Here is a 15,358-nt window from a genome sequence, read left to right as displayed (position 1 = left end):
TGATGCCAAATTTGACAGTAGCTGTAAAGTACTTAGTAAAATCTTGTTAAGGGGTAATAAAGCTGATTTAGCAAGTATTAAGAACTAGTTTTTTTATTTAGAGCAAACTGGATTATACCTTTAAAAATGAAAAGCATGAACATTTTTTTGTGTAGTGAAAACATAATGAAATTAACTCATGCTAATTGCTAAATATAGAAGTGGATTTATTGCTTCTTGTCCAGTATTTAATTCTATTTTTCCATTCATAGCAGAAACAGATTTTTTTTTTCATGAAAGATTAATAAATTAAGCCCAAATTTGTGTTTTCAATTTGCTTTGCCAAAATCTATGTATATGAACAAAAACCTTTTATACTATGAAGTAGAAAGAATGTTGTTTTGGGTGTCATTGATGAACACTTTTTTTTAGAAGGGCAGGTTTCATGTTTTCAGTAGATAAAAACTGCTTGTATTATTCTAATTAAATATTTGTATAAAGCCAGGCCTGGAAGGGGAGGGTATTATTTTGTGGTCCTGTAGCATCTGGCTTTCATTTAAATACTGCCTGGGTTTGCTTTTCAGTTGATGTTGCAGCAGTCATATTGGTTGCTTGAGGTCAGTGAGAATCAGTAGTTTTGTTTGTTTGTTTGTTTGTTTTTAAAGCAGAGCTCAAGCATAGTTCATTAGGTTTACTAAATTTTTGCCATAACTATACTTAGTTGTTAGGACAATTTCTCATTTGATAGAAGCAAATGCCAGTGTTGTCTAAAATTCTAGTATTGTCACTTTTCTTAGAATTCCTAGACTGGTAGTAAATTATAATAATAACCTTAATTTTTTTAGGTCCTACTCTAAGACTTTATAATTCTCAGTGTTAGAATCAGTGACTTGAGTCTAATTTTTACTTTAAAAATGAGAAAGGGAGGGATAAAAGAAATTCTCACAAATTTTAAAGTATTAAATGTTAAAATGATAAGATCTTTGGGGATTTTGCTATATTGCTCAGTAGGAACCTTTTGTGGTGTAAGATATGCCATGAACTTTCCAACATTTATTAGGGGAGAAGTATCCCTTTCCACTTATCTAGCCATCTGTCCATATTATATCTTTTTCTAAGTAAACTTTATTCTTTTGGGGAGTTATATTCTGGAAATGTTGCTATAAGTCAAATTCATTTTTTCCCTATGGAAATTGATATAAATTGTCTATCGCAATCCTGACTATATGACTGAACTGATCAATTTTTTTATTGAAATAATCCATAAACATCATGTTTAATTAACTAAATAGGTCTACGTAGTATATATAAATTAATTTAATAAAGGTAACAGTCACAGTAACAGGATATACTATATATAAAGCTTTTATCTTTGTGATTCTTGCCATATTCTTTTCATTCTTTCTATTATTATAAACACCAAAAAGTGAGTATTTACATATACTTAGTAGAACACAAAAATAGGACTGTATGTTAAATTGCAAAAATCTTAAATGTTCAAGTTTTCTTCTTAAGAATATAAGATCGGGGGTGGCTAGGTGGCACAGTGAATAGAGCACCAGCCCTGGAGTCAGGAGGACCTGAGTTCAAATCCGGCCTCAGACACTTGACACACTTATTAGCCGTGTGACTTTGGGCAAGTCACATAACCCCAATTGCCCTCCAAAAAGCAAAAAACAAGAAAAAAAAGAATATAAGATCAACATTTAACTTTCATAGCTAACCTGTTTTTCAAGACTTCTTTCTGACTTTCCTTCTTTTATCTAATAAAAAAATATGTTTTAGTGGCCCTTGTTTCTTTTGGGGGAATTATACCCCTTTCTTTCACATACTCTACTTTTCCTTAGCACCCACCTCATAAAAAGAAAAACAAAACTCTTTTAACATGTATGTAATTGAGCAAAACAAATTCTCACATTGTGTCCAAAAATATATGTCTCATTTTGCTTACGTCTATTTTTTTTGTCAAGAGGCAAGTAGCAAGCTCCATTCATCTCTTCTAACCATAGTTGATCATAGTATTGATTAGAGTTATTAAGTCTTTCAGTCGTTTTTCTATTTAATATTATTGTATAGATTATTCTCCTGATTCTACTCACTTCATGCAAGACTTTACAAGTTTTTCTGAAACTTGATTTCATGCTTTCTTATTGCATAATATTTATTCCATTAATTGTAGAGCCTTCCCTTAATTTTTATTTCTACTACAAAAAGAACTCCTATAAATATTTTTATGTATATGGGTCCCTTCTTCCCTTTATTTCTTTGGAGTATAGGCTTATTTTTTAATACACTTGGGGACATGGTTCTAAATTGTTTTCTAGCTGCCAATTATGCATTAGTGGATTAATTTCCCTATTGTCCCTCCAAAAATTGCCTTTTTCCTTTTTTGTCATCTTTACCAATCTGATGGGTATGAGTTGGAAATGCAAAGTTGTCTATGTTTACATTTTTCTAATTCTTAGTGAATTGGTGCATTTTTGTAAATATGAGCCTTGGGGAAGCTAGGAGGTGTGGTGAATAGAGCACCAGCCCTGCAGTCAGGAGGACAAATCTGGCCTCAAACACTTAACACTTACTAGCCGTGTGACCTTGGGTAAGTCACTTAACCCGAAATTGCCCTGCCCTTCCTTCCCCCTCCAAAAAAGTATGGTTATTGATAGCTTGGATTTCTTACATTGAAAATTTTTTGGTTATATCCTTTTGCCTTTTTGGTCTTTTCAGTGATGGCTCTTTTTCTTATAAAATTGAACCAGTGCCTTATAAAGTCCTTAAAGTCCAGTTCCTTAAAGCGAGTCTAGTTCCTTAAAATCTTTGGCTTTAATAATTTAAAACTGTATTAAGTCTTTTGAAGCACCCTGCATATCTTAGATATGGGACCTTAATTGAAGAAAATTACTGCAAAGATTTTCCCCCGTCATTATAGTTAACTGTTTTCTTCCTAATTTTAATTGCTTTCCTCCCCCACCCCCCAAACTTTTTAAATAATCAAATTTGTCCATTTTGTCTTCTGTGATTTGCAGTTCTTTGTTTGGTTCTGAATTCTACTCAGAAGTTTTTTTTTTTTTGCTCCTCTGATTTGTTTATAATTGTCTAAGTCATGTATCCATTTTGTTTTTATCTTGGTATGTGGTGTGAGAGAGTGGATTATATTTAAATTCTGTTAGATTGATTTCCATTTTTCTCAGCATCTTTTGTCAAATAGTCCTTACCCAAATCCAGGCTATTATGTATATTGTATACCTAGTCTCTTCCACTGATCAACCTCACTATTTGATGATTAGCCATAGTTTGAGATCTGGTAATCTAGATTCCTGTCCTTTCTCAACTTTTTTTTCGTTATTTCCCTTGTGGTTCTTGATCTTTTGTTCTTCCAGATGAATTTTGTTGTTTTACTTTGGTAATTAGATTGATATGCTACTGATTAAAATTATACTTGGTATGGATATAGTTCCTCTTTGTCTTAGTAAGTATACTCCTAAGAACTTTATACATTCTGTAGTTATTTTGAATGGATTTTCTTCTCTTGTTGTCAGGTTTTATTGGTAACATACAAAAATGCTGATGGTTTGTCTCTTTTTCCCCCTGGAACTTTGTTATTGATTTAGTTAATTTTAGTTGATTTTTTTCATAGTTTGCTAGATAGAGCATCATAGAATCTGCAAAATAAAAAGCTATACTTTTGTTTCCTCCTAGCTTTTGTTTTTCACCTCAGTTTCTTGTTCTTTCTTGTCATTAAAGCTAGCATTTATGTATGTATATTAAATAATAGATGTATATTTAAAAATAGTTCAATCCTTCAGCATTACATACAGAATGTCTCTCTTGTTTTTAGATGGATACTGTCAGGTTAAAGCAAAGTCTATATTTCCATGCTTTCTAAAGTGTTTGCTTTAATAGCAATAGGTATTGGATTTTGTCAAAAGCCTTTTTTTTTAAAGCAAATATATGTTGGTTTTGTTGCTAATAAAATCTTATTATGTTTATAGTTAATATGTTGAACCAGCTACGCATATGTTGTAACCCATTCTTGAACATTTTATTTTAATTTTTTGCATGAGTTAGGGATATGGTTCTATAATTTTCTTTTTCTATTCCTGGTTTAGGTATTAAGACCATATAGATGCTCATACATGCATACATACACACACACCATGGAAAGCGTTTGGAAGGGTCCTTTTTCCCAGTTTGTATAATATTGCAATTAATTCTTCTTTGAACGTTTGATAAATTTTACTTGTAAATCCCTCTGGTTCTGCACACACACACACACACATACACCCCACACCCCCACATTCCTGCTCCTCCCCCATCCTTCCCCCTCCATTGGGAGTTTATTTATTGCTTTTTGAATTTCTTTTTCTGGTATGGGTTATTTAAATAATTTATTTCTTCTACATCTTCATCTATGATTGTTATCAATTTTATTACCATATAATTGGGCAAAACAATTTCTGATACTTTATTTCTTCTTCATTATATTATTTCTTTATTTCATTTTTGATATAAACAAGTTGGTTTTCCTCTTTTTTAAAACTTTTTATTAGTTTGAGAAACTGCTCCTGTTTTTATTTATTAGTTCAATTTTGATAAACTTTTTGATTCTTAGAATTTCTCCTTTGGTGTTAAATTGCTGTTCTAGTATTTTGCTTTTTAGTTACATATCCAATTCATTTATTCTTTTGTTGATGGAAGTATTCAGATCATAATGCTTACTATTTATCCATATTACATTTCATCGTATTAGCTTTAGCCTGCCTCCAGGATCTTTTAGAACTCTAATTCTGTCATCTAGTGTATTATCTGTATCTCCCAGCTTTCCATCATCTACCAATTTGATATGCATGTCATCTATGTCCACATATGAGTTGTTGATAAAAATCTTGAACAGAATAAGACCAAGGATGGTTCCCTGGGGCACTGTGCTAAAGATCTACCTCCTTAACATCAATCCATTAATTACCACTCTTAGAGTTCAGTCATCCAACTAACCTTCTTATCATGCATTCTCTGTTTTTCTGTCTTATCCATGATGATCTTATAAGAGACTTTGTCAATTGCCTGTTGAAATCCAATATGATATTCAGCATATTTCTGGCTTTTTAGTTTAGTAATCTTGTTTGGGGGGGGTGGGAGGGGTAGCAGATAAGTTATCTTGATATGACTTGTTCTTAATGAACTTACTCTTTTTCTTAGTGATTACTTATCTATTTCACTAAACACATCAGAAAATGGGATGAATAATGTGCACTGTAGATTGGGGCGGGGGGAATGGGTAAATTTGTAAAGATTCAGAGGAAGGCTAAGTAGGATCTTATGTATTAAAATTTTCTAGTGAAGTAAAGCAAGAGAGGGTTGGGAAACTCATACTATAGAATGAGAAACTCATACTAATTCTATAGGTATGAAAGGAAATAATTCCAATAACAGAGGATTCTTGAACAAGTGAAAACTTTCATAAAATACAATCTGAGTTAACATTTCAGAATTGAGTAGCTAAATTACTATCCTATTATTCCCTGGACCACTTCCCCACTCTTGGAATTAAACGAAGGAACCTGTTCTCTTCCACTGAAATCGTAATCCTTTCTCTAGGGAGAAGGCTACATCTTAGCTGCTTATGAGCTCAATGTGACTGTGACTTGAAGAAGACTAAATTAGCTTTTATTATCATCCTTAATCCATTTCTCTTCAGTGAATTTTTTTTCTATTTTGTCAATTGTATTTTTAAAATAATTGTTCAGTTTATCTTCTACCTCTCTAATTTGGCTTTTAAAATCCTTCTTGAGCTCTTCCAAGAATGCTTTTTGGACTTGAAACAACTTCATATTCCCTTTTGAGGTTTCAGATGTGGGTATACAGTGTCAATGCTGTCCTCTCCTGAATTTGTATTTTGATCTTCCCTGTCCCCACAGGATAAATCTGTGGTCTTTGCTTTTTGCTTGTTGTGATTGCCTTTTTCCTGGCTTTTGAAGTGGATCTCTGCTTCTGGGGCACAAGGGGCTCTGTCCCACTCTTCTTGTGCTGGGAGCTAGGGGCCTGGTTATAGGCTTTGTGTGCTGTGGTCTCTGGTTCTGTCAGTTAGAAGCTTTATAATGCTGCAGCTCACCTGGTGCAGAGTGGGAGCTGGCTGGTGTGTGCCAAGGTCGAGGTCAAGGTCAGGTAAGGTCTTTCTGCGGTTCTCTGGGGTTATTCCGAAGCTCAGCAGCATGAGGTGTGGGGGCAGGGGTGGTTTGGCCGCTGGAGGTCTCCTCTTCCACTAGGGCTGCACTAGAGCTCAGAATCAGCTATTGGTGGGCATCCTGATGTTGGTGCTTGCCAGCTCTACCCTCCCGGGGATGAGGATATCCTGCTGGTCCTGCTGAGGTGGGGCTTGCTGGTACACCTCCCGTCCTGTACTGGTTCCCTTCAGCCACAGCAAGAGGTACCCTTCCTGTTCCTCTCCCTAGCCTCCGGAGCTAAAAGACTGCTTGCTGTACCCGATCTGCTGGTTCCACTATTTCAGAATTTTTCCTGGGGCAATATTTGGGTTTTTCAGGGTCAACAAAGCGAGAGGGGGTGGGGGGAGAATGAGTGCACTTATGGTTTACTTCGCCATTCAAATTCAAGTAGGTGATTTCCAGACTTTTAGTCTGTGGGCTGATAGCCCCAGGAGTAGCTTCTGCCTCTGTTGCGGGTGATTTCACTCTGCCAGAGCCCACTCCAGCCCCACCATGGTCGGTCTACTGGTGCAGCTGGAGTGCTGTGTGCTTCCCCCAGCCTGGTGCAACAGATCCTTCCCATCAACTTACCAGGTTGTCCTGGGCTGGAAATCTGCCACACTCTGTCTCTTAGTGGATTCTGCCACTCTAAAATTTGTTCAGATTCACTTTTTAGAGGTATTTGAAGGAATTTGTGAGAGAGCTCAAGTAAGTCCCTGCTTTCACTCCATCATCTTGGCTCCTTTTCCCCTTAATCTAGTTTTCAAAGAAAAGATTTTTTAAAAGCTCCTTAAGGACAGGGATTGTCTTTTGTTTCTTTTTTATTCCCAACCCTTAGCAGAGTGTTTGGCACATAATAAGTTTAATAAATGTTTATTGATTATTGTCCTTAACCTATCATCACCAGCTTTCTTTTTAAAAAATATTTTAACATTCTTTTTTTAAATTTTGAGTTTTGAATTTTCTTCTTTCCTCCCTGCCAGCTCTCCCCTTTGAGAAGGCAAGAAATATTTTATTTATCATATGTGTGAAATCATGCAAAACATGATTCTATATTATCCATGTTACAAAAAAAACCCAAGAAAAATAAAGAAAATGAAAAAAATATGCTTCATTTTGTATTGTGAATCCATTAGTTCTTTCTCTGGAGGTAGATAACGTAAGTCCTTGAGAATTATCTTGCATTATTGTCTTAATCATAAGTCTTTCATAGTTGATTATCATATAATATTCCTTTTACTATGTACATTTTCCTGGTTTTGCTCATTTCATTTTGCACCAGTTTATATAAATCTTCCCACATCTTTCTAAACCATCTTGCTCATCAGTTTTTTTCATTTCTTATAGCTTACTAGTGTTCCATCACAATCATACACCATCACTTGTTCAGCCATTTCTCAACTGATGAGCATTCCCTTGATTTCCAATTCTTGACCACCACAAAAAGAGCTGCAATAAATATTTTTGTACATATAACTCCTTTTCCTTTTTCTTTGATCTCTCTGGGATACAGAGTGTTGGTATTGCTGGATCAAAGGGCATGCATAATTTTATAGCCTTGTGGGTATAGTTCCAGATTGTTTTCCAGAATAGTTGGATCAGTTCGCAACTCCACCAACAGTGCATTAGTGCCCCAATTTTTCTATATCCTCTCTAACATTTGTCATTTTCCTTTTCTATCATGTTAGCCATTTTGGTAGGTGTGAAGTGGTACCTGAAAGTTGTTTTAATTTGTATTCTCTATGGGGATTTAGAGCATTTTTTTATATGCCCGCAGATAGCTTTGATTTCTTCTGAAAACTGCTTGTTCGTGATCCTTTGACTATTTATCAATTGGGGAATGACTTGTATTTTTATAAATTTGATTCAGTTCTCTATGTATTTGAGAGAAGAGATCTTTGTCAGAGTAACTTGCTGTAAAAAAAAAAATGCCAGTTTTCCATTGCCAGCTTTCTAAGGGTCTTTTTCTAGGAACCTGGAAAGGACTTTAGAGGAAAATATTAATTTCCTATATTCTTAGAGAAACTAAAAAGGAAATTTTTAAAATATACTTCCACACAATCTAGAACCAAACTCAAATAGAAACAAATCCCTGGGGACCATATGGACTTAGAAAACTTCAAATTAATGTTATCTTTGTTATTTTTTATTCTTATTCATTTTCTTAAACATCCCCCAATTACATTTTAATCTGATTCAGACCATAATTAGTAGTTTTGCTGGCCACTTGCCACCGGCAGCAAGTTTTACACCTCTGGTCTTGAACATTAGGTTGAAATTAGCAAGATGAAATTTGATAGATAACTGCTCTTAAGTTTTCACTAACATACAGAATTTCTGAGTGAGGAAACTTCCACTGAGTGAGGAAACTACCAGTGTAGCATTAAGATGTTAAATTACTTGCCCAGGGTCATATAGCCAATATGTATCAGAGATAGAATTGGAATCTAAGGCTTTGGCTTCAAGGCCAGTTCTCTGTCTCCTAAAGTTGCCTTTGAAATTTAATAAGGAAAATCTTAGACTTGAGTACAAAAAAAAAAAAAAAGCCCAAGATCTTCTTAAGCATAAGATGAAGGGAGCATGTTTAAACAGAAAAAAATAAAATCTGATGTTTTATCTCAAAGATAAAATATTTTAAAATGTAGTCTGCAGATTCAGTATGAATTAATATACTGATACAGCAATCAAATTAAGATTTGGGGTTGCATTAAAAGAAGTATAGCATGCAGGAATAAGGACTTTATTAGTTCACTAGTTAGATAGTACAGTGGATAGAGTGCTGGGCCTGGAATTAGGAAGACCTGAGTTCAAATCTGTGCCTTAGACACTAGCCCTGTGATCCTAGGTAAGTCACCAGTCAAATGATGACATTAGTTTCGTTACTTTTTAGCTACTGTACAGTACATTTTCCTCCTATTCAGGCTTAGAATCTTGAAATTACAAGGTTTTATTCTTATGAGAAACCTTAGCATGCACCTAGTGTAACTCATCACCAAAAATGAATCCCAAATACAATATACACAGTGAGTACTCTTCCAGTCTCTTTGAAAAACCTCCTATGATGGAGAACTTACTGTTTCTTGTGGCAGCAGCCCATTCCTCATTTTAGACAGCTCTAATTAGTAGGAAGATTTTCTTGACATCAGGCCTACATTAGCCTCTTTGCAGTTTCTACACCTTGTCTCTATTAGCATCTTTTGGACTTAAACAGACCAAGTGTAATCCCTCTTTCATGTGACATCCTTGTCCGTCAGGAATTTGATAGCAACTATCACCTTCATTTTGAATCTTCCTAATTATACATTCCCAGGTTCTTTAACTGATACTTAGAAACACAGACTCAAGTTTCTTTACCCTCTTGATTACCCTCCTCTTTAGCTTCTTAATGTTCTTCCTAAACTGTGATACCCAGAACTGGACACAGTTTTTTTTTTTTTTTAAAAGCAATCGGGGTTAAGTAACTTGCTCAAGGTTACACGGCCAGTTATTATTTCTGAGTGTGGTGCTGAGTATCTGAGCCTGGATTTGATCCAGGTCATCCCGACACTGGAGCCGGTGCTCTTACTCACTCAGCCACCTGGCCACCCCTTTAAAAATTTTTTTTTTTTAAAAACAGTTCTTAAGAAGTCTGTCTACTTTATGCACCCTACTTAGATTTATTTTGCCTTCCTTCCTGGCTCCCTGAGCCCACAGACCTACTGGCACTCAACTTTGAAAGTTTAAACACTAGCTGTGGATTTAATCATTTGTCAGCTGATATGTTAGAAATGTATCTTTCAATGGAGTACCTTTAAATATTGAATATTATATATTTTTGTTGTTGAAATGATGTAAGGAAGAGAACTAGAATCTGATCTGAATGTTAGCTGAATTCTATCCTGTCATGTCACCTAAAAGAAGGTAGTAAGTCATAGACTAATAGGATTTAGACTTAGAAGGAACCTTGGAAACCATTGAGTATATACCCTTTCCTTTTACTTTTCAGGGAAGTTGACTTTGGATCAGGGAGTGGAGCTGGCATTTGAATTCGGGTCCTTGGACTCAAATTTGACTGTTCTTTCCACAACATTAGATAAAATGTGACGTTTTTGCTATTTTATTCTTTATTTACTTGTCATGAACCTTTTCATCTTATATAAGCACAGTACCCTTTATTTATGTTTTTGTATTGGTTGAATTATGTAGCATCACTTGGAATTTAAATTCCAAGTTGTTCTCTGATTTTTTTTCCTAGTATGCATACTTACTAAATACAAATTCTCAGGATGTCATAGTGTTTGGCACTACTAGTCACAAATTCTTAGTTCCTAGAGATATAGAAATACAATAAAACACGGGTTTATACATTTAGATTTACAAGTGGTGGTAGTGTTTTGTTTTGTTTTTTTAAGGCAAGTATAAATGAAATGAAACTACTAAGTTGATATATAGGGGAAGGGGTTCAGATCTTTGTTTTCATCAGTGTCTGGAGCTCCAGATCCAAAGGGAGTTTCATTCCAATGTTCTGAAACTTAGTTTTAGAAAATTCCATAGGAGCACTGTGAAAAGGCAAGAGATTTGCCTAGTGAACCACCTACCATGTCGGGGCAGCTATTGAATCCAGACCTTCCTGACTTCTGAGGCTTGCCCTCTCACCACTGCCTCCAAATCATATCACCTCTACTTTAATCATGACAATGCCCTTCAGCCACTTAGAGTTTTCATACTTGGTTTGGGAAAATTAGGATTTGGAAAAACAAATATCATTTTTAAATCTTCTAGCCTTCTGCTTCATTGGCATGTTAGGTCTTTTTTCTTATTTGCCATTGTCTCTTCATATTTTTTGTCAGATTAGTAGGGCTATATAAATTTAAAATTGAACAAAATTTTAGGACTTGTGAATGTGCTCCATTCGTATAATAATTTCCAGGAAAAAATCTTTTATTAACCTCTTTGGATATAAAGTTACACTAAAGAGCACTATGTATTTTTAAAAGTATTTGCATGGCTAGAAAATTTTTTCATCTTCCTTTTACTTAAAATAGAATGTAGCTTTTATAACTTTGTAAAGACTTCCATTCTTTTTACCGTTCTTGATAAATTGTGTTTCATAAATAACACCACAAGGTGGTGATATTGTATCACAAAATGATCCCTCTGATTTCTTTGCCTTCTGTAGTAAGGTATCATTTGAATGTTAGAGACAAGATGAGGAATTGCCCTTATTTAATATATTGTCATTCATCTCAGATTGATGTAATTGCCAGGTCTGTTGATCATTGAGCAGAAGCAAGTTTGAAATATACTGATATTGACGTGCTTGATATTTTGAAGAAAAAAAAAGGCCCCAAATTCCTATTGGAAAAATATGTTATGTAGGGTTCTGTGCTTGGCCCAGGTAGTAAGGTTATAATTTACAAAAAGAGGTTTAATTCACAAATCCAAAAACAAAAAACAAAACGCAAAATGTTTAATGTGGGCCAGATATAAAGTTTAAAAAAACTTTATTAGCTCCATATTTTTGCTTAAAGAATGTGCCAGAATATTTTTTTCCCTAATGAATTAGCACCTGGGGGTTAATAAATGATATCATGAGTCTATTTTGATTGCCAAAAAAGACTTTTAATAAAGGAAGCTTGACTAGGTCTGACTCTTTAGTTCATGAAAAATAAGTGTTTTGTTTCCATCTGTCTTTTATTGGTTTATTAAAAATAAGTTTTACTAGCATATAGGCTTTTTTTTCCTTCTTTTGCACGTGTGATCATAGGATACAAATAAAGCAAATTTCAACCATTTGTCTACGTTACATGTCTATTGTAAAAGCTATGAGGTGTAGAGTAGAGTTTATTTTGTGGTTTTGGTTTAATTGCATTTTCCGTTCTGATTATTTTTTTCCTTTTCCAGGCTAAAGGGAAATCAGAGCAGGGTTCAAGCTGGAACATATTGCGTGATGACTTTATGATGGGAGCAACAATGAAAGACTGGGATAAGGAGAGTGATGAACCAGATAACACAGAATAAAGCTCCAGAAGTGACTGACAAATGGCACCATAGAGAAATTCGAATTCTTGATAAATTTATTTTTCTGGATAAGAGTGTTTACCATCTAAATTAATTTTGCAGTATAGAGATGGTAATGCAGATGCTGTTTAAAAAGAAAACAACAGACTGTCTTTATTTTCACTAACTTCAAAATTGTCCTTTCACTTAATTTTTTCTTAGTCTACATCAAAATCCAAAACAGTTGTAATTTTTAGCATTTTTCCAAAATATTATATATTTCAAAATAAAACAGTGCCTCTTGCCATATTTTGCCAAACTCATTACAACTTTAAATATTAGTTGTGAATCTTGATCTTTTCTTGCATTTCCAAATTAGTATTATATCTAGAAATGTTATTATCCACAGGTAATGAAGATAAACCTATATTTAATTTTTTAATTAATATTTACTACATAAATGTTATAGTTCTACAAGTTAATATGTGTGCTTATTCTGAATAGATCTCTCTTGTATTCATTATCATTTTTTCTTTTAAAGGGACTGAGGAAAAATATAGGTAATAAAACACAAAGTTAGAATTGTAGTTCTGACTTTGATTCAATTTGAGACCCATGGAAATTTAATTTTATAAAAATTGTAGACTTGCAAGTCAGGGATTCTTTCTAATATTATTCTCTAGGTTTATTTTAAACATGAAATCAATTTGGAGACAGGACTGCCATTGTTTCAGTTTGTCCCCCCCACACCCGCTCCCCCCAAAGAAATCACATAGTGTCTTGAAGAGTGGTAGGTGATGGGTTTTTGTTTTTGTTGTGTTTTTTTTTGAGGGGGACAGTATGCTGTTCTTTTTTCCTTAATCTGGCTTGGGTAAAGGAAAGAAAGATTTGACGAATAAGAAATGTTATAGAAGTAGAAATGTGGATGTAATTCACCATATATAATAACTGTAAAAATTAGTAATTTGGATGATACTGATATGAAATATTTATCAATGATGAAAGATAAATTAGGATTGAATCTATGTAGTTTAAAAATATTTATGAAATTGGCTTATAAGTCAGTTTTTGTATAAGCCAGACACAGGGCTCCACTAGAGTGATATTAATGCTAAATAATTAAAATTAAAGCTCATACCTTTCATTTCTCTTAACAAACAGCAACATACAAGAGTGTAAGTTGCACTAATTACTCTTTCACACTAGTTTGCTTAATTTTTATGCAAGATTGTACTTTGTCAGTGATTTAGTTGAGAGTTTGTGAAGGTTTTGTTTACCATCACAACCAGCTTTTATTAAAAAAAAAATAAATCAGAGGATTCAAAATTCCTTAATAAAATATTTAACAACTCTGGTCAAGTTAAGATCCATTCCCTTCTCTGTCCTTGCCCACTAAGAATTTGTTTTCCTTTGTTCTTCATAACATACCTGCACCTGATATATACTATAGCATAATCTTTTTTTTTAAGTCTTCAAAACTAATAGCAGAAATGTTTACATTTTCAAGATCATTTGAGTGTTAAAGGTATTAGGTATCTAAAGACACATTAGCACACGGTTTGATGTTTATTATCATAAAGTAACTTATACACCCAGCATATCCAGGGGCTAAACTAGCAAAACTCAGGATGCATTAATCCTCATTTCTGATAAATTAACATATCATTAAATTGTGGAACTGGTGGTACCGTGTTTCCCCGATAATAAGACCTATCCCGAAAATAAGCCCTCCCCTTACTGTGTAAGATTCCTCTAAAATAAGCCCTCCCCCGAAAATAAGCCCTATTGAGATTGCTACTGTAGTGAAGGTGATCCCCTGCGCTACACGCTACATTACGGTTCCCTCTGTATGCACCGTCCCCCCCGCCCCCCGAAACGCACGCCGCACTCCTACCTGTATCCAATCAGAGCTGCAGCAGTGAGCGCGTCATCCTGTTCTTCCCCAGTGATTTGCTTATTGAATAAAGGTACATTTTTTTGTTCACATTTACCTGTTTATTAAAATTGCTGTCAATGTTCATTAAAATAAGCCCTCCCCTGAAAATAAGCCCTCTGGTGTTTTTCTGTCCAAAAAATTTAATAAGACAGTGTCTTATTATCGGGGAAACACGGTATCTTGTTAGTGTAACATAAGCATATATATTGTCACTATAAATATAATTAGAATTCAATAAGTAAAATTATGAAGTCCAAATATAGCACACCCAAATATGGCACACTTGATGTGTGATATTCCTTATAGCACCCAGAGCTTTTAGTTTTTGTTTTTTAATTAGTCTATTTAAATTTTTGAAGTACATGGTTTCTCTTGCCACTAAGTTCCTAAAATAAGCAAGCATTCTGTTGAAAATCTTATTAAAATGCCAGAAGCTGATGAGCTTTAATTTCTTGTTTAGCAAAAAAGTGGTTTTGAAGGAACATATCAAGAACCTGTGGTTCCCTTTTTCAGAGTGACAGTACCTGTACAGCTCACCAACAAGGGAGAGGATCACTTTTTGGAAATTGTATTCCTTCAGATTCAAAACAGGTCGCAGTCCTTAGAAATCTCTAGAAGAGGGCAGAACATGCTATTGTGCTAGTTTTGTCTTAGGTTCTTAATTATTTTTTTAAAAAGAGAATTGATCTGCCATTTACATATAAACTGTATCAACTAATTAAAATAAGATACCTCCTGGGTGAAGCACACACACCAAGTACACAAACAGGTTTTACCTCAAGGACTAAACGTTTTCTGCATTTGTGTAGATTGATCAGAAGACTACCTGGTACAAATATGAACTTAGCAATGGATGTCATGAAAGAAAATAGAGCCAAAGACTTTTTAGCTATTCCCATCTATGTCCATGCCACAAAATTGTATTTATTAAGGATTCAAATTCAGTCATTAATCATGGTGGTGGGGAGTGGGAATGAAATGGCTGCATTTCTTTTTTCCATAAGAAATGCTTTAATTACCTCTAATGCTTTAGATACTATTTATAAATCCATTTTTATTCTCACACTTCATTGGCAGATTGTTATAAATCATTTATGCATCAGAATAGCATGATGTTAGAACCACATTTCTTTTTGTAATTGTTTACTTCAGTTTGGTGGTAGAGGCTGATTTATTTTGTTGTTATAGAACTTGAAGAAAGAGTAACCACAACTTTCAGGTTGTTCGTTTTATTCCTTTGCCTGTATATTTATAGGGAAGCATT

The 15,358-nt window shown here is 34.3% G+C and overlaps 1 protein-coding gene across 1 annotated transcript in view; it reads left to right on the top strand.

Annotated features, from left to right (window-relative positions):
- The window catches only part of RRP15 (ribosomal RNA processing 15 homolog), a 206,054-nt gene extending 193,573 nt beyond the window's left edge, over positions 1–12,481 (top strand). The window contains exon 6 of the mRNA XM_069066019.1: positions 12,063–12,481. Within this exon, the coding sequence (XP_068922120.1) occupies positions 12,063–12,179 (117 nt within the window). The 3' untranslated portion in view covers positions 12,180–12,481. The remainder of the gene's footprint in view (positions 1–12,062) is intronic.
- Positions 12,482–15,358: the final 2,877 nt, after the last annotated feature.

Source organism: Petaurus breviceps, unplaced genomic scaffold, assembly GCF_028583685.1.
Source record: "Petaurus breviceps papuanus isolate PSGF00001 unplaced genomic scaffold, PetGlider_PUasm1.0 90702, whole genome shotgun sequence".
NCBI lineage: Eukaryota > Metazoa > Chordata > Mammalia > Diprotodontia > Petauridae > Petaurus > Petaurus breviceps.
The sequence above is the reverse complement of the archived record's forward strand: the minus strand, read 5'-3'. Positions and strand labels throughout refer to the sequence as shown.